This window comes from Salmo trutta, chromosome 5 (genome assembly GCF_901001165.1).
Source record: "Salmo trutta chromosome 5, fSalTru1.1, whole genome shotgun sequence".
Taxonomy (NCBI): domain Eukaryota; kingdom Metazoa; phylum Chordata; class Actinopteri; order Salmoniformes; family Salmonidae; genus Salmo; species Salmo trutta.
Genome location: NC_042961.1, coordinates 52034918 through 52061737, shown reverse-complemented (window position 1 = coordinate 52061737; position 26820 = coordinate 52034918). Strand labels below are relative to the sequence as shown.

General features: G+C 43.7%; 1 protein-coding gene, 1 long non-coding RNA gene and 1 pseudogene across 2 annotated transcripts in view; 2 read left to right on the top strand and 1 right to left on the bottom strand.

Annotated features, from left to right (window-relative positions):
* Positions 1-2066: 2066 nt before the first annotated feature.
* Positions 2067-26820, top strand: part of LOC115194968 (uncharacterized) — a 42343-nt pseudogene continuing 17589 nt past the window's right edge.
* On the top strand, positions 12956-16281 carry LOC115194448 (growth-regulated alpha protein). Its single transcript, XM_029754147.1, has 4 exons — positions 12956-13204; positions 14575-14701; positions 15046-15129; positions 15778-16281. Exons 1-4 carry the CDS (start codon positions 13141-13143, stop codon positions 15830-15832), a joined length of 330 nt encoding a protein of 109 aa, XP_029610007.1. The 5' UTR covers positions 12956-13140; the 3' UTR covers positions 15833-16281.
* The window catches only part of LOC115194450 (uncharacterized), a 14983-nt gene continuing 2040 nt past the window's right edge, over positions 13878-26820 (bottom strand). The window contains exons 2-3 of the long non-coding RNA XR_003878364.1: positions 21944-21946; positions 13878-13888 (exon numbers count right to left, since the gene is read on the bottom strand). This is a non-coding gene — a long non-coding RNA (uncharacterized LOC115194450). The remainder of the gene's footprint in view (positions 13889-21943; positions 21947-26820) is intronic.

Below are 26820 nucleotides of genomic sequence, written 5' to 3'. Positions count from 1 at the left end.
TAAGACATTTCTAAATATTAGGACGAGCAATGTCAGAGTGGCATTGACCAAAATACAGTAGACTAGAGTATATACACATATGAAATTAGTAAAACAGTATGTAAACATTATTAAAGTGACTAGTGTTACATTGTTAAAGTGACCAGTGATTCCATGTCTATGTACATAGGACAACAGCCTCTAAGGTGCAGGGTTGAGTAACCGGGTGGTAGCCAGCTAGTGATGGCTATTTAACAGTCTGATTGCCCTTGATATAAGCTGTTTTTCAGACTCTCGGTTCCAGCTTTGATATACCTGAAATGACCTCGCCTTCTGGATGATAGCAGGGTGAAAAGGCCATGGCACGGGTGGTTGATGTTCTTGATGATCTTTTTGGCCTTCCTGTGACATCGGGTGCGGTAGGTCCTGGAGGGCAGGCAGTGTGACCCCGGTTATGAGTTGGGCAGACAGCACCACCCTCTGAAGAGCCCTGCGGTTGCGGGCGGTGCAGTTGCTGTACAAGGCGGTGATACAGCCCGACAGGATGCTCTCAAGTGTGCATCTTTAAAAGTTTATGAGGGTCTTAGGGGCCAAGTCAAATTTCTTCAGCCTCCTGAGGTTGAAGAGGCGCTGTTGCGCCTTCTTCACCACACTGTCTTTGTGGGTGGACCATTTCAGATTGTCAGTGATGTGCACACCAAGGAACTTCACCTTCTCCACTGCGGTCCAGTCGATGTGGATAGGGGCGTGCTCCCTCTGCTGTCTCTTGAAGTCAACTATCAGCTCCTTCATTTTCTGGCACTACTCTGCCAGGGCCTCTTTCCTCCTCCCTGTAGGCTGTCTTGTCATTGTTGGTTATCAGGCCTACTACTATTGGATAGTACTTAACTGTAACCAGTGGTAATACCTGGTTAATAATAACATTACTGGTTAATACTGTAGTTATAACCAGAAAATAATATTTTTGGATGTTCATACTGTTTTCACTCTAAAAGTGAACCTCACTGCTGAGATTCTTTATGACACATTCATTGGAGGAAAATTACCAAAAATATGACTCCGGGATCACTCCAATGTAAAATCATTGACTGTTTTTACAGTTCACTTCTTGTAAAATGTTAGGTGCAAGTTTTTACAAGTCAAAATTGCACAAGTTACATCTTGGATTTTGCTCCCAGAACACAATTCCCATGGGTACTCCCCATTTCCACCCCATTTCTACCACTGCACATAGTTAGCAAAATCCTGGAAGTATGTCAGTTCTTAAGAAATTACACAACCCCCTTTCCAGTCTCCCACTAGTCTCATGTTACACATCAACTGTCAAAGACAATGAACTACCTTTAAAAAAATATATTTTCTTCAGAATTTTAAAGCCTCACTTGGAACTCACTTAAAGCCTCAATGACCAAGTCAATAAATACTGATCTGGCTCCTACTATTATTTGGCTCTTTCTTGAAAGATAAAGGATAAATATTGACATTTGAGTCAATGCAACCTGCAAGTTCCACTGAATGTAATAAAGTGGAAAGATGGGTCAAAATCCAAGTGCATAAAATTCCACTGAAACATATTCTATGAGACAAACTAGAGATAATCTATAATGTGTCACGCTTTATGGTGCTCTATCACCATCGCTTTATCAGCATCATTGTGTTGATATGAGCAGGAGGCGGACTGTTTGTTTCATAAGCAGTATACAGTGAGTAGGTGTGTCCAAACCTTTGACACACCTACTCATTCAAAGGTTTTTTTATTTATTTTTTACTATTTTCTACATTGTAGAATAATAGTGAAGACATCAAAACTATGAAATAACATATATGGAATCATGTAGTTACCCAAGAAGTGTTAAACAAATCCAAAGATATTTAATATTTTAGATTCTTCAAATGACAGCTTTGCACACTCTTGGCAATCTCTCAAGCAGCTTCTTGAGGAATGCTTTTCCAACAGTCTTGAAGGAGTTCCCATATATGCAGAGCACTTGTTGGATGAGACACACCTACCCGTGCGCCCAGGCCAGAGTAATCGAATCCCCTCATTGAATAGAATGGGTGTATCCATTCAAGACAATGATGGCATAATGGGTGGCCATTGTGAGTGCACACATAGGAGTAAAGCAGTAAGTAAAAGCATATAGTAAAAGCTGGAAGTGTACCCATCAGTCTGTGCTGTGATTTTATGCACTGACCTTTTATCTGTCAACAGGACCCTGGACAGGACAGACTGGTACGGAGGAGCCTCTGGGGCGAGACTGAACAGAGAAAAGGCCCAATTTTTCGGACCATGGGCTGACCCAGACTTGACCAGACTACCACTGACTGTTAAAATGACTGACATAAGGGTACTGGGAGTAAAATTTGACCGGGAGGGAGGAGGGAGCGGTATTTGGAGTGGGATCCTGGGGACAGTACCACAGAGACTGAATTTTTGGGGACTTTGACAGCTGACTTTTGAGGGCAAGGTTTTAATCCTTAAAGTTGTGATTTTACCTGTGCTGTTATTAATCAGTTCTGTTTTTATCCCCCCACGAACAACTCTTTTAGCTCTGGAACGGATGCTGTTTTACTTCCTGTGGCGAAGCAAGTGGGAGAGGCTGAGGACCTCTACTTGTTCCTGGGCAGCCGCTACACAGCGTTACATCTCACTCTTGCCATCTCCCCGGTCAACAACATGACCCAGGCCCTCGCACAGTTCTGGCTGGGATCTTACCTCAGAACCCTGAGGCTGATCCCAGTCGACCTGCGAGCCCCAGTCTCTTTCCTGCTCCCCACACACTACGCCCAGCTCCAGAAGTTTTTAAGAAATTTTAAACTGGAAAAAGAGGCAGTCACGGTTTTAACTAAACACAGCACTCTTCTCTCTCTTGTGCAGGAGCGGGAACAAGTGTGTCCAGTGTGCGGGCTCGCTATAGGCGAGCCCATAACGGTTTGGCATAATGTGGCCCATCCTGCTCTCCTGAATCTGAACCGGGACCTGTCCTGGATGGTCGCCCATGAGATCCTCCCGGTCAGGGCCGTTATGCACTTCCTGGGCATGGCGAGGACAACCGCGTGCCCCCGACCAGGCTGCCTGACAGAGCTGCGGCGCATAGGGCGATGCACCTAGGGGAGGGATCTCCTCTGGGCCCTGAAGGACGGGACGGGAATTGATTCAGAAGAGCAGGAGGAGGCGAGTTTGATAAGGATTCACCCCGCTCCTGTATAAGGACCAAAGACAGCTTTTTAACAAAGTGACTTTTTTAACATTTCATGTCTTAAAAATGATTTACTTTTGATAAATCATTTGTACACATTTGAAATGGCTTTTACAGATGTTACGTTCATACCACAAAAAGTAGTTTTATTCATGATTGTTTCCATTGTTTTTAACAACATGTAATTTTTAACAAATTTAAATGTAATATCCAAATGCTGTTTTTATGCTTTTATGCTGTTTTTATGTGTATAAAATGATATACAAAAATATATGAGCTGTTCTTAAAGGAAATGCAATAATAAAACTTTTCCAAAAGAATAAAAAAGTAATAGACAGCGCATTTGGAAAGTATTGTCACGTTCCTCGTATTCTCCCTCATCGGAAGATATGTCGAAATCACTTGATGACCAATACGCAGCAGGTTGACTGTTCCACATCATATTTATTATAGATGGAAACGACAAAACAAAATAAACACGCAAAGGCGAAAGGTGACAGTTTCACAGGAGAAACGAAACCCAGTGCAAAATACAATTACCCACAAATACCAAATACAAACACACCCCACTATATGGGACTCTCAATCAAAGGCAGATAGACAACACCTGCCTTCAACTGAGAGTCCCAACCCCAATTAACCAAACATAGACATACACCTACACATAGAAAACCTAACCTAGAACCTAACCCAACACTCACAACCCCACTATACCATAACCAAACATAACTCTGCCACGTCCTGACCAAATATAATACAAAAATACCTAAGTATATGGTCAGGACGTGACAAGTATTCAGACCTCTTAACTGTTTTCCACATTTTGTTACATTACAGCCTTGTTGTAAAATCTATTAAATATATATTTTTCAATCTACGAATAATACCCCATAATGACAAACCGAAAACAGTTAGTTTTTATACCAACTTTTCTCCCCAATTTTGTGATATATCATTGCTATCCAATTACGATCTTGTCTCATCTCTGCAACTCCCCAACAGGCTTGGGAGAGGCGAAAGTCCTCCGAAACATGACTCACCAAACCACGCTTGTGAAATTGAGCTCAGGTGCATCCAGTTTTCATTTATCATCCTTGAGATGTTTCTACAACTTGATTGGAGTCCACCTGTGGTAATTTCAACTGATTGTAAATTATTTGGAAAGACACACACCTGTCTACAGTGGAGGAAAAAAGTATTTGATCCCCTGCTGATTTTGTATGTTTGCCCACTGACAACGAAATGATCAGTCTATAATTTTAATGTTAGGTTCATTTGAACAGTGAGAGACAGAATAACAACAAAAATATTGAGAAAAACGCATGTCAAAAATTTTATAAATTGATTTGCATTTTAATGAGGGAAATAAGTATTTGACCCCCTCTCAATCAGAAAGATTTCTGGCTCCCAGGTGTCTTTTATACAGGTAACAAACTGAGATTAGGAGCACACTCTTATCTCCTAACCGCAGATTGTTGCCTGTATAAAAGACACCTGTCCACAGAAGCAATCAATCAATCAGATTCCAAACTCTCCATCATGGCCAAGACCAAAGAGCTCTCCAAGGATGTCAGGGACAAGATTGTAGACCTACACAAGGCTGGAATGGGCTACAAGACCATCACCAAGCAGCTTGGTGAGAAGGTGACAACATTTGGTGCGATTATTTGCAAATGGAAGAAACACTAAAGAACTGTCAATCTCCCTTGGCCTGGGGCTCCATGCAAGATCTCACCTTGTGGAGTTGCAATGATCATGAGAACGGTGAGGAATCAGCCCAGAACTACACGGGAGGATCTTGTCAGTGATCTCAAGGCAGCTGGGACCATAGTCATCAAGAAAACAATTGGTAACACACTACGCCATGAAGGACTGAAATCCTGCAGCGCCCGCAAGGTCCCCCTGCTCAAGAATACATATATATGCCCATCTGAAGTTTGCCAATAAACATCTGAATGATTCAGAGGACAACTGGTGAAAGTGTTGTGGTCAGATGAGACCAAAATGGAGCTCTTTGGCATCAACTCAACTCGCCGTGTTTGGAAGAGGAGGAATGCTGCCTATGACCCTAAGAACACCATCTCCACCGTCAAACATGAAGAGAGCGAGAGTTGCACCCCTTCTCAAAAAACCTACACTCAATCCCTCCGATGTCAACAACTACAGACCGGTATCCCTTCTTTCTTTCCTCTCCAAAACTCTTGAGCGTGCCGTCCTTGGCCAGCTCTCTTGCGATCTCTCTCAGAATGACCTTCTAGATCCAAATCAGTCAGGTTTCAAGACTGGTCATTCAACTGAGACTGCTCTTCTCTGTGCCACGGAGGCTCTCCGCACTGCTAAAGCTAACTCTCTCTCCTCTGCTCTCATCCTTCTAGACCTATCTGCTGCCTTTGATACTGTGAACCATCAGATCCTCCTCTCCACCCTCTCAGAGTTGGGCATCTCCGGCGCGGCTCACTCTTGGATTGCGTCCTACCTGACAGGTCGCTCCTACCAGGTGGCATGGCGAGAATCCGTCTCTGCATCACGTGCTCTCACCACTGGTGTCCCCCAGGGCTCAGTTCTAGGCCCTCTCCTATTCTCGCTATACACTAAGTCACTTGGCTCTGTCATATCCTCACATGGTCTCCCCTATCATTGCTACGCAGACGACACACAATTAATCTTCTCCTTTCCCCCTTCTGATAACCAGGTGGCGAATCGCATCTCTGCATGTCTGGCAGACATATCAGTGTGGATGACGGCTCACCTTCTCAAGCTGAACCTCGGCAAGACGGAGCTGCTCTTCCTCCCGGGGAAGGACTGCCAGTTCCATGATCTCGCCATCACGGTTGACAACTCCATTGTGTCCTCCTCCCAGAGTGCTAAGAGCCTTGGCGTGACCCTCGACAACACCCTGTCGTTCTCAGCTAACATCAAGGCGGTGACCCAATCCTGTAGGTTCATGCTCTACAACATTCGCAGAGTACGACCCTGCCACACACAGGAAGCGGCGCAGGTCCTAATCCAGGCACTTGTCATCTCCCGTCTGGATTACTGCAACTCGCTGTTGGCGGGGCTCCCTGCCTGTGCCATCAAACCCCTACAACTCATCCAGAACGCCGCAGCCCGTCTGGTGTTCAACCTTCCCAAGTTCTCTCACGTCACCCTGCTCCTCCGCACTCTTCACTGGCTTCTGCTACAAGACCATGTTGCTTGCCTACGGAGCTGTGAGGGGAACGGCACCTCCGTACCTTCAGGCTCTGATCAGTCCCTACACCGAAAGAAGGGCACTGCGTTCATCCACCTCTGACCTGCTCGCCTCCCTACGTCTGCGGAAGCACAGTTCCCGCTCAGCCCAGTCAAAACTGTTTGCTGCTCTGGCACCCCATTGGTGGAACAAGCTCCCTCACGACGCCAGGACAGCGGAGTCAATCACCACCTTCCGGAGACACCTGAAACCCCACCTCTTTAAGGAATACCTGGGATAGGATTAAGTAATCCTTCTAACCCCCCCCTACCCTCCCCCCCAAAAAGATATAGATGTACTATTGTAAAGTGGTTGTTCCACTGGATATCATAAGGTGAATGCACCAATTTGTAAGTCGCTCTGGATAAGAGTGTCTGCTAAATGACGTAAACATAAATGAAAAATGAAACATTATGCTTTGCCAGTGTTTTTCTGCTAAGGGGACAGGACAACTTCACCGCATCATTTGACGGGGCCATGTACTGTCAAATCTTGGGTGAGAACCTCCTTCCCTCAGCCAGGGCATTGAAAATGGGTCGTGGATGGGTATTCCAGCATGACAATGACCCAAAACACACGGCCAAGGCAACAAAGGAGTGGCTCAAGAAGAAGCACATTAAGGTCCTGGAGTGGCCTAGCCAGTTTCCAGACCTTAATCCCATAGGAAATCTGTGAAGGGAGCTGAAGGTTCGATTTGCCAAACGTCAGCCTTGAAACCTTAATGACTTGGAGAAGATCTGCAAAGAGGAGTGGGACAAAATCCCTCCTGAGATGTGTGCAAACCTGGTGGCCATTTACAAGAAACATCTGACCTCTGTGATTGCCAACAAGGGTTTTTCCACCAAGTACTAAGTCATGTTTTGCAGAGGGGTCAATTACTTATTTCCCTCATTACAATGCAAATCATTTTATAACATTTTTGACATGCGTTTTTCTGGATTTTTTTGTTGTTATTCTGTCTCTCACTGTTCATATAAACCTACCATTAAAATTATAGACTGATCATTTCTTTTTTAAGTGGGCAAACGTACGAAATCAGCAGGGGATCAAATACTTTTTCCCCCCCACTGTATGTAAGCTCCCACAGTTGACAGTGCATCTCAGAGCAAAGACCAAGCCATGAGATTGAAGGAATTGTCCATAGACCTCCGATACAGGATTGTGTCACGACACAAATCTGGGGAAGGGTAACAGAAAATGCCTGCAGCATTAAAGGTCCCCAAGAACAGTGGTCTCCATCATTCTTAAATGGAAGAAGTTTGGAACCACCAAGACTCATCCGAGAGCTGGCAGCATGGCCAAACTGAGCAATTGGTCAAGGAGGTGAGCAGGAATCTGATGGTCACTCTGACAGAAAGCTCCAGAGTACCTCTGTGGAGATGGGAGAACCTTCCAGAAGGACAACCATCTATGCAGCACTCCACCAATCAGGCCTTTATGGTAGAGTGGCTAGACGGAAGGTACTCATCAGTAAAAGGCACATGACAGCCCACTTGGAGTTTGCCAAAAGGCACCTAAAGGACTCTCTTACCATGACAAACATGATTCTCTGGTCTGATGAAACCAAGATTAAACTCCTTGGCCTGAATGCCAAGCATCAAGTCTGGAGGAAACCTGGCACCATCCCTTTTGTGAAGCATGGTGGTGGCAGCAGCATCATGCTGTGGGAATGTTTTTCAGCGGCAGGGACTAGGAGACTAGTCAGGATCGAGTGAAAGATGAACGGAGCAAAATACAATTGATTAGATGTTCAGGAGTCTTATGGCTTGGGGGTAGAAGCTGTTCAGAAGCCTTTTGGACCTAGACTTGGCGCTCCGGTATCACTTGCCGTGCGGTAGCAGAGAGAACAATCTATAACTACGGTGGCTGGAGTCTTTGACAATCTTTTGGGCCTTCCTCTGACACCACCTGGTATAGAGGTCCTGGATGTCAGGAAGCTTGGCCCCAGTGATGTACGGGGCCGTTTGCACTACCCTCTGTTGTGCCTTGCGGTCAGAGGCTGAGCAGTTGCCATACCAGGCGTGATGCAACCAGTCAGGATGCTCTCAATGGAGCAGCTGTAGAACCTTTCGCGGATCTGAGGACCCATGCCAAAACTTTTCAGTCTCCTGAGGGGGGAAAGGTTTGGTCATGCCCTCTTCACGGCTGTCTTGGTGTGCATGGACCATGTTAGTTTGTTGGTGATGTGGACACTAAGGAACATGAAGCGCTCAACCTGTTCCACTGCAGCCCCGTCAATGAGAATGGGGGCGTGCTCTGGCTGTGCAGTCATGAGTGAACAGGGAGTACAGGAGGGGACTGAGCATGCACCTCTGAGGGGCCCCAGTGTTGAGGATCAGTGTGGCAGATGTGTTGTTACCTACCCTTACCACCTGGGGACGGCCCATCAGGAAGTCCAGGAACCAGTTGCAGAGGGAGGTGTTTAGTCCCAGGGTCCTTAGCTTATTGATGAGCTTTGAGGGCACTATGTTGTTGAATGCTGAGCTGTAGTCAATGAATAGCATTCTCACATAAGTGTTCCTTTTGTCCAGGTGGGAAAGGGCAGTGTGGAGTGCAATTGAGATTGCATCATCTGTGGATCTGTTGGGGCGGTATGCAAATTGGAGTGGGTCCAGGGTTTCTGGGATAATGGTGTTGATGTTAGCCATGACCAGCCTTTCAAAGCACTTCAAGGCTACAGACTTGAGTGCTACGGGTCAGTAGTCATTTAGGCAGGTTACATTAGTGTTCTTGGGCACAGGCACTATGGTGGTCTGCTTAAAACATGTTGGTATTAGACTTGGACAGGGAGAGGTTGAAAATGTCAGTGAATACACTTGCCAGTTGGTCAGCGCATGCTTGCAGTACAAGTCCTGGTAATCTGTCTGGCCCTGCGGCCTTGTGTTGACCTGTTTAAAGGTCTTAATCACATCGGCTGCAGAGAGCGTGAACACACAGTCTTCCGGAACAGCTGGTGCTCTCATGCATGATTCAGTGTTATTTGCCTCGAAGTGAGCATAGAAGTAGTTTAGCTCGTCTGGTAGGCTCGTGTCACTGGGCAGCTCTCGGCTGGGCTTCCCTTTGTAGTCTGTAATGGTTTGCAAGCCCTACCACATCCGGCCAGCATCAGAGCCGGTGTAGTATGAATGATTGGTTACTACATGATTCCATATGTGTTATTTCTATTCTACAATGTCGAACAGAGTAAAAATAAGAAAAACCCTGGCTTGAGTAGGTGTGTCAAAACTTTTCACTGGTACCGTATATATACTCTGTTCAAAAAAATAAAGCGAACACTTAAACAACACAATGTAACTCCAAGTCAATCACACTTCTGTGAAATCAAACTGTCCACTTAGGAAGCAACACTGATTGACAATAAATTTCACATGCTGTTGTGCAAATGGAATAGACAACAGGTGGAAATTATAGGCAATTAGCAAGACACCCCCAATAAAGGAGTGGTTCTGCAGGTGGGGACCACAGACCACTTCTCAGTTCCTATGCTTCCTGGCTGATGTTTTGGTCACTTTTGAATGCTGGCGGTGCTTTCACTCTAGTGGTAGCATGAGACGGAGTCTACAACCCACACAAGTGGCTCAGGTAGTGCAGCTCATCCAGGATGGCACATCAATGCGAGCTGTGGCAAGAAGGTTTGCTGTGTCTGTCAGTGTAGTGTCCAGAGCATGGAGGCGCTACCAGGAGACAGGCCAGTACATCAGGAGACGTGGAGGAGGCCGTAGGAGGGCAACAACCCAGCAGCAGGACCGCTACCTCCGCCTTTGTGCAAGGAGGAGCAGGAGGAGCACTGCCAGAGCCTTGCAAAATGACCTCCAGCAGGCCACAAATGTGCATGTGTCTGCTCAAATGGTCAGAAACAGACTCCATAAGGGTGGTATGAGGGCCCGACGTCCACAGGTGGGGGTTGTGCTTACAGCCCAACACCGTGCAGGACGTTTGGCATTTGGCAGAGAACCCCAAGATTGGCAAATTCGCCACTGGCGCCCTGTGCTCTTCACAGATGAAAGCAGGTTCACACTGAGCACATGTGACACACGTGACAGAGTCTGGAGACGCTGTGGAGAACGTTCTGCTGTCTGCAACATCCTTCAGCATGACCGGTTTGGCGGTGGGTCAGTCATGGTGTGGGGTGACATTTCTTTGGGGGGCCGCACAGCCCTTAATGTGCTCGCCAGAGGTAGCCTGACTGCCATTAGGTACCGAGATGAGATCCTCAGACCCCTTGTGAGACCATATGCTGGTGCGGTTGGCCCTGGGTTCCTCCTAATGCAAGACAATGCTAGACCTCATGTGGCTGGAGTGTGTCAGCAGTTCCTGCAAGAGGAGGCATTGATGCTATGGACTGGCCCGCCCGTTCCCCAGACCTGAATCCAATTGAGCACATCTGGGACATCATGTCTCGCTCCATCCACCAACGCCACGTTGCACCACAGACTGTCCAGGAGTTGGCGGATGCTTTAGTCCAGGTCTGGGAGGAGATCCCTCAGGAAACCATCCGCCACCTCATCAGGAGCATGCCCAGGCGTTGTAGGGAGGTCATACAGGCACGTGGAGGCCACACACTACTGAGCCTCATTTTGACTTGTTTTAAGGACATACATCAAAGTTGGATCAGCCTGTAGTGTGGTTTTCCACTTTATTTTGAGTGTGACTCCAAATCCAGACCTCCATGGGTTGATAAATTGGATTTCCATTGATTATTTTTGTGTGATTTTGTTGTCAGCACATTCAACTATGTAAAGAAAAAAGTATTTAATAAGATTATTTCATTCATTCAGATCTAGGATGTGTTATCCTCGCCTGGTTCATCAACTATTTCTCAGACAGAGTTCAGTGTATCAAATCGGAGGGCCTGTTGTCCGGACCTCTTGCAGTCTCTATGGTGGTGCCACAGGGTTCAGTTCTCGGGCCGACTCTCTTCTCTGTATACATCAATGATGTCGCTCTTGCTGCTGGTGATTCTTTGATCCACCTCTACGCAGACGACACCATTCTGTATACCTCTGGCCCTTCTTTGGACACTGTGTTAACTTACCTCCAGACGAGCTTCAATGGCATACAACTCTCCTTCCGTGGCCTCCAACTGCTCTTTAAATGCAAGTAAAACTAAATGCATGCTCTTCAACCGATCGCTGCCCGCACCTGCCCGCCCGTCCAGTATCACTACTCTGGACGGTTCTGACTTAGAATATGTGGACAACTACAAATACCTAGGTGTCTGGTTAGACTGTAAACTCTTCATCCAGACTCACATTAAACATCTCCAATCCCAAATTAAATCTAGAATCGGCTTCCTATTTCTCAACAAAGCATCCTTCACTCATGCTGCCAAACATACCCTCGTAAAACTGACCATCCTACCAATCCTCGACTTTGGCGATGTCATTTACAAAATAGCCTCCAACAATCTACTCAACAAATTGGATGCAGTCTATCACAGTGCCATCCGTTTTGTCACCAAAGCCCCATATACTACCCACCACTGCAACCTGTACGCTCTTGTTGGCTGGCCCTCGCTTCATACTTGTCGCCAAACCCACTGGCTCCAGGTCATCTACAAGTCTCTGCTAGGTAAAGCCCTGCCTTATCACAGCTCACTGGTCACCACATAGCAGCACCCACCCCTAGCACGCACTCCAGCAGGTATATCTCATTGGTCATTCCCAAAGCCATTTCTTCCTTTGGCCGCCTCTCCTTCCAGTTCTCTGCTGCCAATGACTGGAACGAATTGCAAAAATCACTAAAGCTGGAGACTCATACCTCCCTCACTAGCTTTAAGCAGCAGCTGTCAGAGCAGCTCACAGATCACTGCACCTGTACAAAGCTCATCTGTAAATAGCCCATCCAATCTACCTCATCCCCATACTGTATTTATTTATTTATCTTGCTCCTTTGCACCCCAGTATCTCTACTTGCACATTTGTCTTCTGCACATTCTACCATTCCAGTGTTTAATTGCTATATTGTAATTACTTCGCCACCATGGCCTATTTATTGCCTTACCTCTCTTATCCTACCTCATTTGCCCCAGCTGTATACAGAATTTTCTACTGTATTATTGATTGTATGTTTGTTTATTCCATGTGTAACTCTGTGTTGTTGTATGTGTCGAACTGCTTTGCTTTATCTTGGCCAGGTCGCAATTGCAAATGAGATCTTGTTGTCAACTAGACTACCTGGTAAAATAAAGGTGAAATAAAAAAAAATAAAACAAATCCCTACCTAATGAAAATTCCACTCAAAATTAAAATGCATCATACTTTGACACTTTCTGTATTCTGAAAAGTCTTTATCTTAAACTTGATTGCTCACATGCAAAACATTTTGGGACTGTATCAACAGTGGACTAATGAAACAAATTCCAAAATATAGTTTTTGATTTGTATTTTCCTTTAAGTGTACTACTTTTGACCAGGGCCTTTCAGAAGAAAAGCACCCACATAGCTTCCAAATCCTGCAGTCAGGTTCAAGTCTAAAAATATATATGTTTTCACAGGCCCCCGAAGAAAATAGTCAAATACAGAGAGAAAGAGAGAGAGAGTTGACTTTGGGGTGACATGAAACAGCCTACATTGAATTCCAAGCTTTAGTACACTTTCCAGCAGCTCTCTCCTATATCTAAACCACATGACTACCAGAAAAACCAAGGCACCCTCATCCAACAACAGAATCATCATTGGAGACCCATAGTACAGCAGCCTTCCACAGGGTTGCATGTAAAGGGATATCACCATGAACACTGCAAGCATAACCATGGTTCTGCTCACCCTCCTGGCAATCTTCTCAGCAACTGAAGGTAAATAATCATCCAATTTTTACTTAACATTGTATACGTAATTACTAATTCATTACTACTATTTTACTATTTTTATACTAGTGCATGATAGTTTATTACTTTATTGAATATATAACCTGGTTACTTTCATTTGAAGTTTTCCCAGCTGATCAACATTCCAATAGTGTCGGTGACTCTTTACATGACAGTGTTCTTATTACGGTGTTATCATGTGTATACAGTAATAACTATTGTAACTACTACTCGTTGTTACGCTGTATATACAGCAGTAACCCTTAACCTAACTCTAACCCTAACCAATAACCATATATTTATGCATGTATTTTTGATATCATCATACATCATACATCCTATATTCCTATTTCGCATCAAAGCATCCTTCACTCATGCTGCCAAACATACCCTCGTAAAAGTGACTATCCTACCGATCCTCGACTTCGGCGATGTCATTTACAAAATAGCCTCCAATACCCTACTCAATAAACTGGATGCAGTCTATCACAGTGCCATCCGTTTTGTCACCAAAGCCCCATATACTACCCACCACTGCGACCTGAACGCTCTCGTTGGCTGGCCCTCGCTTCATACTCATCGCCAAACGCACTGGCTCCAGGTCATCTACAAGACCCTGCTAGGTAAAGTCCCCCCTTATCTCAGCTCACTGGTCACCATAGCAGCACCCACCTGTAGCACGCGCTCTCTGGTCACCCCCAAAGCCAATTCCTCCTTTGGCCGTCTCTCCTTCCAGTTCTCTGCTGCCAATGACTGGAACGAACTACAAAAATCTGTGAAACTGGAAACACTTATCTCCCTCACTAGCTTTAAGCACCAGCTGTCAGAGCAGCTCACAGATCACTGCACCTGTACATAGCCCATCTATAATTTAGCCCAAACAACTACCTCTTCCCCTACTGTATGTATGTATGTATGTATGTATGTATTTATTTATTTATTTAGCTCCTTTGCACCACATTATTTCTACTTTGCACTTTCTTATACTACAAATCGACCATTCCAGTGTTTTACTTGCTATATTGTATTTACTTTGCCACCATGGCCTTTTTTGCCTTTACCTCCCTTATCTCACCTCATTTGCTCACATTGTATATAGACTTATTTTTCTACTGTATTATTGACTGTATGTTTGTTTTACTCCATGTGTAACTCTGTGTTGTTGTATGTGTCAAACTGCTTGCTTTATCTTGGCCAGGTCGCAATTGTAAATGAGAACTTGTTCTCAACTTGCCTTCCTGGTTAAATAAAGGTGAAATAAAAATAAATAAATAAAAACATCATTCAAGATAAAAAGTGAAATCGAAATAAGAAATGTAGGACAAACCCATTGTGCTTTCCACCCTACCTCTATATAGGGAAAAGACATCCACGGGTTCTACACTGCCTTTGCCCCAACGTGCAGACTGGTCGTATTCCGTTCAGGAATCTGAAGAGAGTGCTGCATCTCCCTCCTCGTCCGCACTGCTCAAAGACTGAAGTCATGTGAGTAACTCCCTCAACTGATAAATCAACATAATAACATTTATAATCAATAATTATTCTCAGAATAAGTAAAAAGTAAAAAATACATTTAATTTTTTTTTTTTTAATCAGTCCCTCAACTGATAAATCAACACATTGATAGCTGATCATCAGGTTACATGTTTTGACATTTATAAATGTTACTTACAATAAGAAAAGGTGGACGTTTCAGAATTTGCTCACAGGAACACAGAACAAAGGTACTGGTGCACATCTTGAAGATAATGCATTAAAGGAATAGCTGGTAATTCCTGACCTTGAAAGAAGTCTATGGAGTACAGACAATCTCCCCTTAATTATTTTAGTATCACACTCAAAAATGGACGTCAACTCTGCCTGGACCCAAATGACCCCCCGGTGAAGATTCTGGTGGAGAGATCAACCAAAAGGTAATAGATAGCAATCCAAACAAACTGCTGCTATTGCCTTTTCTTAGCGAGATAATTTCCTTGTCCCAGATCTGTTTGTTTTTATGCCAAGAAAGCAAAACAGCACAAACTGATCTGGGACAATGCTAGACAGATCATGGTTAATGATTAACATTTAAGAGAGACAGTCTACGGCATGAGTGTCAAACATATGGCCGACGGGATTGTTATAAAAAAAAAAAAAAGTTTAGCAAGTTAGAGCAGGTTAGCGCTTTTTGTCATGAATCTTGTTCTGGAGGCAGCTCTGCAGTGTCAACTGGGCACACACTGGTTGAATCAACGTTGTTTACATGACATTTCAATGAAATTGCATTGAACCAACGTGGAATAGAGGTTGAATTGACGTCTGTGCCCAGTGGGTGGTCACTAGCTGGAATAGCCACAACGTCATAAAATCTGATGTTAATCCTAACCCTAAACTTAAATTAAGACCAAAAGCTAAAAAAAAGCGTACATTTCAAGCTAAAATCCAACAAAATATAGACAATTTTCACTTTGCAGCTGGCCTATCTAAGGGGAAATCGTTCAGTTTTGCTTCCAGGACAAGACTTGTGACAATAAACGTCAACCTGCCTAGTTTGACTTGTCTGTTTTTTATCTCTTTCCCAGAATGCAGGCAAGTAAACGTACTAAAGAGGTTGGAAGCACTACTCATACCCCGTAATACCCTGTAATACCCCGTAATACAAAATGGTGGACGTGATTCAACAACCTGTGTCTTGGACTGCCTGCCCAGCGCTCCCTTCTGATACAGCCCCTAGAATGCAATGAAGTGTATGGGCATTTTGCTCTGCGAAAGCTTTCACTAGCCAACTTTCTTCTTATGAGCGGAAGCGTATAACGTAGCACATTTTGTGTACTATGTCTATTGCTTGTGTTTATTATATGTTTATTACATATGTTTTAATAAAGATATGTTCATTATATATTTACCTGTGAAGGACCCAGGAAGGGTCAGAGGGATGAGTCCTTAGAAGAGAGCTGCATACAGTAGGTAAATGAAAAGAGTTCCTTATAAGAGGACTTTTAGACCTTAGATCAAAGTGTCTGTCCATGTTATGTTGATGCTTTCACTTCATTTCCAAGCAAGCAAATAAAAGCAACATATTCATATTTGTTGACTGTATTGGTATATTTATGCTATTTCTATTTAACCTTTATTTAACCAGGGAAAACCAGTTAAGACACAAAGTCTCTTTCAAGTGAGACCTGGTCAAGAAAGCAAGCAGTCAATACAACATTACAAAATGTAAAACATACAACACAAACAGCACACCAGCACCACACTTATATAATGTTCCATTTTCAGTCAAACCTTTGGAGTCCAGAAAATAAGCTCAATACTGAAGATAATGGCAGTGTAGTGTAGTCCCAAATGGAACCATATTACCTTTATAGTGCACTACACAAAAAGTGATTGGCTAAAAACAAGTCAGAGACAGTACTCCGCTGTGGCCTGCTCGCTCCGGGCGTAGATCTATATCTTTGGTCCTTCCTCTGCGCCTCTTCTTTTGTGGGGTTCTTGGTTCTGGTCTGGTTCTGTGAGAGGTATAAGTGTATAGGGAGGAAGGGGGAGGGAGGTGGAGAGGGACAAGAGGGATGGGGTGGAGGAGGATATGTCCATCTGTTTGGGCTTGTGCTGGAGGGGGAGCGATGTGGAGGCAAGGCTGGACAATGAGGGCTGGAGAACAGAGGGAACAAAGAGGGCCCAGACCCACCTGACAACGAACCACTCACATCCGTCTATGGATGGATTCCCTAGTGGGGAGGCAAACATGAACAGCTGTTCACAGTTGTTCTGAGTGTATTGTCAAGGTCATGGGTCATTGGGGGACTCCGGGTTTGATCATTTCGTTGCAGAGGTGGATGAGGGCCTCTAGAGTGTTGTTTGTGTTGTGAAGGGGGACTAGGAGGGGGAGCCAGTTTCTAGGAAGGAATTGGGGGTTTTGGGAGTTGTGCTGTAAGGTCAGGTGCAGTAAGGACCATGGGGGGACAGATCTGGGCCCGTAGGGGCTAGGCTGGAGTGATCATGGGTGTTAAAAAATGGGGGGAGGTAGAGAGTGGTATGAGGAAAGGTTTTGGAGGGGATGTGGTTCTTCTGAGGGGGTAAGGGACTTCGGGGGGCCTGCATGCTGGCTTTGGGGTTGTGATTCTGGGGTTGTTTTGTTGTGTGGTTTGTTGTTTTGTCCTAATTTTCTGTTTGTCATTTGTTGGCTGGATTTGTCATTTGGATTTTGTCGTTTGGATTTTTTTATTCAGAGAATGTTCTAAAGTAAAAAATTAGGACTCAGTCCTTTTATAATACACACCTACATTCCTATCTTTAGACCACTCCATTCTCAAACAACCAGTACTTTTCCACTAACCACAAAGAACCATAAAAGTTGTCACATTCTTCAAGGCTTTCACCTCCCCTCCCCCGTTGGGGCCCTCTTGGTTTGAAACCCTCCAATGATTTTCTATTACCCACTCTACAACTTCACTCTGTTTACATCCCTACTAAAGGATATACCATCAAAGTATTACAATCCTAACCGATCTACCCATATCCTGGTTTTATCTTCCCATGATTCTCAAACATATCACCCTATCCTATAATTTCAGAGTGGAACACTTAAGTCATTATCCTAACCCATACAAATTATTCTAACAGTGCGCGATATCTAATATTAACTTCTTAAGGTATAGGGGGCAGTATTTTCACGGCCGGATAAAAAACATACCCGATTTAAACTGGTTACTACTCTTGCCCAGAAACGAGAATATGCATATTATTAGTAGATTTGGATAGAAAACACTCTAAAGTTTCTAAAACTGTTTGAATGGTGTGAGTATAACAGAACTCATATGGCAGGCAAAAACCTGAGAAGATTCCAAACAGGAAGTGGCCTGTCTGACAATTATTTTTGAAACCAGTGGACAGCCAGTGAAAAATGCGTTCTTGCAACAGCTGCATAGTGCGGATAAAAGCCTATGGAATAAAAGTGGGGCTTTTATTGCTAAATCGAATTCATGCTGATAAAAATAATATTTATAGGCCTAATGGACAAATGCTCAAACTGGCACACTTTTGATAGACTTAAAGTGGCAATCTGTAGTTGCTACATCCATTTTTGGACTTATAAATTATATATATATCCACTGATTCTTGAAGAATATAACTTATAAATGCCCCATGAGCTTTGTTCAACTGTCACACTCCATGAGAACCCAAAATATAAGCTTGTTTTTCTCCGATGTTTGTAAACACTGTATAGTCTCATAACATGGTTAAAACAATACTTTTTACATCATGGATGGTCAGTCCTTGCATCCATAGCTCTGTCTATTAATCTGAGAGTGGTTACATTTCTCCAGGCCCATCCCTCAGCTTTTTACCTAAACAGAGGCGGGGCGTCCGTCTTATTGTTTCATCTGTGGATTTGCCCTTTAAACAGCTGCATATTATCAAGATATCAAAGTGTCACCAACAAAAAGGTAAACAATAGGCCTATAGCAAATGCAGTATATGACATTCATTTTTCACATGTAAATAAAATAACACTTTATTGGTCACATACACATGGTTAGCAGATGTTAATGTGAGTGTAGCGAAATGCTTGTGCTTCTAGTTCCGACCGTGCAGTAATATCTAACAAGTAATCTAACAATTTCACAACAACTACCTTATACACACAAGTGTAAAGGAATGAATAAGAATATGTACATATAAAAATATGGATGAGCGATGGCCGTGCGGCATAGGCAAGATGCAGTAGATGGTATAGAGTACAGTATATACATATGAGATGAGTAGTGTAGAGTAGGTAAACGTTATATAAAGTGGCATTGTTTAAAGTGACTAGTGATACATTTATTACATCCAATTTTTAATTATTAAAGTGGCTAGAGAATTGAGTCAGTATGTTGGCAGCAGCCACTCAATGTTAGTGATGGCTGTTTAACAGTCTGATGGCCTTGAGATAGAATCTGTTTTTCAGTCTCTCGGTCCCAGCTTTGATGCACCTGTACTGACCTCACCTTCTGGATGATAGCGGGGTGAACAGGCAGTGGCTCGGGTGGTTGTTGTCCTTGATCTTTTTGGCCTTCCTGTGACATCGGGTGGTGTAGGTGTTGTCGTGTCTTTGGCATCATTAAAACTGAAGACATATTTATCAAATAACTCTGTAATTATTATTACGCGATTAAACTGATTAATTGTGTAACTGTAATTAACTAGGAAGTCGGGGCACCAAGGAAAATATTCAGATTACAAAGTTATAATTTTCCTAATATAACTTTCAGATATTATAATATCTGATCTATGAGTCTTCTGATTAATGATGTATTCGTTTACCTCGTCAGTCTCATTCCAAACGTCGTAAATTGTTGGTTATCTTCTCTGGGCAAGGTGGGACGTGACCGTCCCACACTATTCAACAGCCAGTGAAATAGCATGGCACGAAATACAAAACAGCAAAAATATCATAATTTCAACTTTCTCAAACATACGACTATTTTACACCATTTTAAAAGATACACTTCTCCTTAATGTAACCACATTGTCCGATTTCAAAAAGGCTTTACAGCGAAAGCAAAACATTAGATTATGTTAGGAGAGTACATAGACAAAAATAACCACACAGCCATTTTCCAAGCAAGGAGATATGTCACAAAAACCCAAAACACAGCTAAATGAAGCACTAACCTTTGACGATCTTCATCAGATGACACTCCTAGGACATCATGTTACACAATACATGTATGTTTTGCTCAATAAAGTTCATATTTATATCCAAAAACAGCATTTTACATTGGCGCGTGATGTTCAGAAAATGTATTCCCACCAAAACCTCCGGTGAATGAGCACATCAATTTACAAAAATACTCATCATAAACATTGACAAAATACTTAACAATTATTTTAAGAATTATAGATACAGTACTCCTTGATGCAACCGCTGTGTCAGATTTTAAAATAGCTTTTCGGCGAAAGCACATTTTTCAATATTCTGAGTACATAGCTCGCCATCAAAGCAAGCTATACAGACACCCGCCAAGTTCTGGGGTCACCTAAACTCAGAATTAGTATTATAAATATTCTCTTACCTTTGCTGATCTTCGTCAGAATGCACTCCCAGGACTGCTACTTCCACAAGAAATGTTGTTTTTGTTCGAAATAATCCATATTTATGTCCAAATACCTCTGTTTTGTTCGTACATTCAGGTCACTATCCAAAGGCATAATGCGCGAGTGTAATTCGAGACACGAAAAGTCAAAATGTTCCATTACCGTTCTTAGAAGCATGTCAAACTTTGTTTACAATCAATCTTTATGGTATTTTTAACATAAAAATGTGATAATATTCCAACCGGACAATAGCGAATTCATTCCAGAAGAAAAAGAAGGAGGGGCGCGCTATCGGGATCGCGCATCACCAAGCCCTTTGTCCATAGGCAGTCCACTCATTGACTGAGCTCCTATTCTCTGCCCGGTTACAGGAGACGCATGAAAAAACTTTCTGAAGGCTTTTGACAGCCAATGGAAGCCTTAGGAAGTGCAACGTGACCCCACAGACAGTGTAGTTTCGATAGGCATTCAAAAGAAGAACTACAATTCTCAGATCTCCCACTTCCTGGTTGGATTTTTCTCAGGTTTTTGCCTGCCATATGAGTTCTGTTATACTCACAGACATCATTCAAAAAGTTTTAGAAACTTCAGAGTGTTTTCTATCCAAATCTACTAATAATATGCATATTCTAGTTTCTGGGCCAGAGTAGTAACCAGTTTAATTTACACTTTAAGAAGTTAACTGCACGAACCCAGTCTTCACTATGAGTCATCCATACATCAATTGTCTTAAAATCATTTATTTACTAACTAAGTAATTCACAGAAATGCATAACAAACAGTAGCTATGGTTACAAGGAAATGATAGGAGAATGTGCCCTAGTGGGCTAAACCGGCATGGCGGCTTGTTAGACAAAAGGGGTTGATAAGAGTTGATAATTATAACAATTGATATGCTAATCCTTTGCACATGAACGCTCACTCATTCGGGAACAATTGCAATCAATATATATATTTACGCTCAGTGTGTCGTCGGGATCTTTGTTCAAAAGTTCGTTCTGTTGGAGAGTTTGTACTTGCGTTCTCTCTCTCTCTCTCTCTCTCTCGGTTAGAATGGATATTTCAAAGTGACATTCATTAATGTCGTTATAGGAGAGATGTTTTGTCGGTCTTCGCGTTCAATGATACCGAATTCCTAGCTGCAGACTAGTAATTAATATCAAAGACTTGTTATTATTCTGTCGGTATCAATAGTCTAAGAGTTTAACCATGTGGTATGGTTAAAGTTCAGAAACAGGAATGCATGGTCAAACCTTGGCCCTCTCGTTATTGAGGTAAGCTGGTCTCCAACCTTTAGCCACTCGTAATGGAGGTAAGCTCGGTCTGGTGATAGAAACCCTGGGTGGGGGTTATATTCGGAATAACAGAAAAAGGCTGTCTCATGACGCCAGGTCCCATCTGTTCATGGGGAGTGCCGATGACTTGGTGAAACTTTAAACAGAAATACATTTCTCTCACATTAACATCTTACAAGCATCCCAACATATTCCAAATAGCTTTATCCTTATTCATTCATTTTATACAACCATTAGATGTAAGTCTCACAACTGAGGCTATTATATAAACAGCGCCATGGTAATGTGGCCGTATTGTCTCTCATGAGTTTCACAAAATTGTACCAAATGGACCAGTTCGTAGCTGGATTCTTCACCCGATCTTTTATACCTTCTCCAGAACATAAATGTCGTTCGGTTCTCCAGTCCTGTGAGGTGGAAGAATTCCTGGGTTCTTTCTATGAAACCCACTCTGTCTCAAAACAGTGGCCATGAGGCAGGACATTCTTGTAGGAATTTACGACCGCTCTCACAGAGCCTGGGTAGGGGGAGGTAGGGGGATGGAACATAGAAAACCAAAAGAGGGCAATGTCATGACAGTGTCCTGGAGGGCAGGTAGTTTGCCCCTGGTGATGCGTTGTGCAGACCTCACTACCCTGTCGGGCGGTGATACAGCCCGACAGGATGCCCGCGATTGTGCATCTGTAAAGGTTTCTGAGTGTTTTTGTTGACAAGCCAAATTTCTTCAGCCTCCTGAGGTTGAAGAGGCGCTGTTGCGCCTTCATCACCACGCTGTCTATGTGTTTGGACCATTTCAGTTTGTTCGTGATGTGTACGCCGAGGAACTTAAAACTTTCCACTTTCTCCACTACTGTCCCGTCGATGTGGATAGCGGGGGTGGTCCCTCTGCTGTTTCCTGAAGTCCACGATCATGTCCTTTATTTTGTTGACATTGAGTGTGAGGTTATTTTCCTGACACCACACTACGAGGGCCCTCACCTCCTCCCTGTAGGGCGTCTCGTCGTTGTTGGTAATCAAGCCTACTACTGTAGTGTCGTCTGCAAACTTGATGATTGAGTTGGAGGTGTGCATGGCCATGCAGTCATGGGTGAACAGGGAGTACAGGAGAGGGCTGAGAACGCACCCTTGTGGGGCCCCAGTGTTGATGATCAGCGGGGTGGAGATGTTGTTTCCTACCCTCATCACCTGGGGGTGGCCCGTCAGAAAGTCGCACAGGGCTGGGTCAAGACCCAGGGTCTCAAGCTTAATGATGAGTTTGGAGGGTACTATGGTGTTAAATGCTGAGCTGTAATCGATGAACAACATTCTTTCATAGGTATTCCTCTTGTCCAGATGGGTTTGGGCAGTGTGCAGTGTGATTGCGTCGTCTGTGGACCTATTGGGGCGGTAAGCAAATTGTAGTGGGTCTAGGGTGTCAGGTAGGGTGCAGGTGATATGATCCTTGACTAGTCTCTCAAAGCACTTCATGATGACGGAAGTGAGTGAAGTGAGTGATAGTCGTTTAGCTCAGTTACCTTAGCTATCTTAGGAACAGCAACAATGGTGGCCCTCTTGAAGCATGTGGGAACAGCAGACTGGGATAGGGATTGATTGAATATGTCCGTAAACACACCAGCCAGCTGGTCTGCGCATGGTCTGAGAACGCGGCTAGGGATACCGTCTGGGCCGGCAGCCTTGAGAGGGTTAACACGTTTAAATGTTTTACTCACGTTGGCTGCGGTGAAGGAGAGCCCGCAGGTTTTGGTAGCGGGCCGTGTCAGTGGCACTGTATTGTCCTCAAAGCGAGCAAAGAAGTTGTTTAGTTTGTCTGGGAGCAAGACGTCGGTGTCCGCAACGGGGCTGCTTTTCTTTTTGTAATCCGTGATTGACTGTAGACCCTGACACATACGCTTCGTGTCTGAGCTGTTGAATTGCGACTCTACTTTGTCTCTATACTGACACTTAGCTTGTTTGATTGCGTTGTGGAGGGAATAGCTACACTGTATTCGGTCATGTTTCCGGTCGCCTTGTCATGATTAAAAGCAGTGGTTCAGTAGTGCTCAAAGCCTGCCTTTCCATGAGCACAGCATTTAGTTTTCAACTAGAATCAATGAGCCCAATCAGTCCTCCATGACAACAAAATCATAAACTACAGAGTAGGGCTGGCTAATAAGTCCTTAGTTTTGGGGTCATGCTCAGGTAAAACAATGTGGATAATCTATACTCCCATATTTTCAAGTCCTATTCTTGAAGATCAAAGGGTATAACATTTATTGGAATGACTAGAATTCTGATAGACTTTGGTTTTTAATGTGAAGATATAATTGTATTTTATTATTATATGTAGTAGAAAGCAATAGGTTAGAAGAAGCCTACATAACCAACCCATATGGTTATGTGGGCTTCTTCTAACCTATCGCTTTCTACTACATATAATAATAATACGATAAAATTATTGATTCGAGTTGAAAACTAAATGCTGCGCTCATATTGAAAACGCTAATTTACCAAAACACAAGAGGTCTTGGAACAGCACAAAGTCTTTCCTAAGAAAATGACTGTAAGAACATCGATGTACTGTAGAAAGAGCCACGAAGGACATTTTGTTGTGAGAAGCACATGCAGATAAAAGTTTAGGGCCAACTGTTCAGACAGATTAATTAATTTAGCCTAGTCCAAGACTAAAAAGTTATTTAAATGGAGATTCTCCATTAATTTAAGGATGCTTTATAGCCCTGGACTAGATTTAGGCTTAATCTGTGTCTGGGAAACCGGCCCTGTATGTGACAACCCACTGGGCAGAGATGTCAATTCAATCTATTCCACATTGGTTCAACTGAATGTCATTGAAATGGCGTGGAACAATGTTGATACAACCAGTGTGTGCCCAGTGGGAAATGACTTAGCAGTTTAAAGAAGTATAGGTTCCTCTTTTTAATAAATTTTTTATAAAAATTTGCACATTAGTTTATTTGATCTGACACCTTGTTTATGACTCCAACAGTTTAGGTGTGCTGTATTTTTCTGCACCTTTTATATCATGTGTAGCATACACTACCACTGCTTAGTGTCTCCAACCCTAAAAATGTCCGCTGCTCTTTCCAAAACTTCCTTCCCTCGCAGGTGCACGAGACACACCAGCTCATGACTACATTCTGGTAAGCATGATTTGAAAAAACAAAAATGAAAACCACACGCACTGTGGCAGGCACTTTTCTTTTTTCTTCAATTAAAAAAGTTGTATTAGTTTATATTTACAAATACAACCCCCAAAGGACATAGGCCTAATCATTTGGACTAAATAAAACAGAAGTGAGGGAGCAAATCTCTAAAAGGGATGTATAGGATAAGTTGTTTGTTATTATTAAAACAAAATATCAACAGGGTAAGGTGATCATAGGCATAAAATTGACACACTGATCCTCTCGTTAGCCTGTCGATTACGACACATCTACAGACCTATCAATGGTGAAGGCCTATATAAAATAAAAAAGTAGGCTATAGCCTAATATAAATTGACAATATCTAATCGTTTTGTCTGCCAATTAGCCTATGTTCTACAAACAAGATAACAGGCTGTAAATGGTACATTTTCTCACTTGACATAAAAGGGGAAATAAAAGTAGGCTAAAATGTCTTCATCCCCTGCTGATTTCGCCAAGCCTGTTCCCTTGGCTATGATTTCACTAGATAGTAGGTAGGGACAGTGGGAATCTCGTTCATCCATTTACACGCGTCACTAATTAGATGACGAGGCATTTGGCTACCTTAATCGAGTCATAATCACTCCCGCCCTTCACCCGCGCTTCATTGAATTTCTTCACTTTGACATGAGGAGCACCGGTCGAAGCGGGGCTCGTCTCTTTTGAACGTCAGCCATTTGACCCTTGGTTGATCCGCATGGCGGGGTGGACTCGTTTCCGGCTTACCGACTGGCCGTCAGTCGCCTACGAGCCGTCTTGTGCTGCGCACTACTTACCTGGAAACGAGGTCGTCAAGGACTAGCGCTACTGTATCTGGCGTCCTCCAGCTGGAGAGTGCGTCCGATTCCTACTGCTTGACTCTGTCTGTCACTGCGAGAGACCTGAGGGTGACAAAAGAGAGGGATTATTCGACCGTGCGTCGGATGGTAGTGCCTTCTGCACTGTATGGAACTGTAACATTATGTTTGGGTTTCACCGGTGTGAATGATACATGTTACCGTTCCGCCCCTTCGCACCTTACCACGCATGCATGTAGTGTACCTCCCTTTCGGCCTGCATTTTTATCCCCTCTATTCACCATGAGGGTAGTTATTACCCCCGGGTCCCTGGAACCTAGGACCCATTCCGTAGACGGTATGATTTTTCTAAGGGTTAGTCACATGCCATCCCACTTCATGCTCCGAGAAGCGTGGAAGGGAGCTCCCACCTTAATGTGTAGAGTCCCGTACTCAGGCGAACCTGAGACCTGGTTGTACCTAACCGCTAAGCACCGGCCGTCTCCCTTTATTGCTCACTCTTGACGGGCCCCGTCAAGGTTTGCGTTCGAATCAAACCTTCGCGGTTTAGAGTTACCTAAGTATGTGGGGGACGCGCATTTAAACATTTCACCACAGAGGCACTGTGATCAGACTGATGTTGCCGAAGCTCTATCAGCCATCTCCCAGAACTTATTTCCCCCCTCCCAGCCGGGGTCGGGGATGAGTTTGAGCCAACATTCTCTGGTTAGCTACTCTTGTTTGCATTGTTATCGACACCTGAAAACAGGTGACCTACAAGGAGGGATTAGAAGCGCCCTGCTAGAGGGCTACCTCCCTTACCTCCCTGCACTAACATGCCAGAGACAGTTCGACCTGCCCCAGCCAGGTGTCATACAAGGGGCCGGAGGGATCCTACTAGAGGGCCCCCTCCCTACCTCCTCACACTAACCTGTCAGAGATAGATCTACTCACCCCACCAGGTATCATAAGACCACACTCAACTAGCTGTATAAGGCCACAAGCAAACAAGAAAATCCTCATCCAGAAGCGGCGCTCCTAGTGGCCAGGGACTTTAATGCAGGCAAACTTAAATCTGTTTTACCTAATTTCTACCAGCATGTTACATGTAAAACCAGAGGAAAAAAAAAAAAAAAAACTCTAGACCACCTTTACTCCACACACAGAGATGCATACAAAGCATACAACGCAAACACACTTGCATGTGTGTTTGAGCACACACAAACACACAAACCTCACTCCCCTTCTTGGCTTCCATGGCAACCCCCACGGGAACCTTACCCCAATAG

What these genes read in the sequence shown, in the direction of transcription:
- LOC115194448 (XM_029754147.1), top strand. Translation starts at nt 13,141, where the DNA reads ATGAACACTGCAAGCATAACCATGGTTCTGCTCACCCTCCTGGCAATC. An exon ending in TGCTCAAAGACTGAAGTCAT is followed by an intron (nt 14,702 to 15,045) that starts GTGAGTAACTCC and finishes TAATTATTTTAG; the next exon opens with TATCACACTCAAAAATGGAC. An exon ending in GTGGAGAGATCAACCAAAAG is followed by an intron (nt 15,130 to 15,777) that starts GTAATAGATAGC and finishes TCTCTTTCCCAG; the next exon opens with AATGCAGGCAAGTAAACGTA.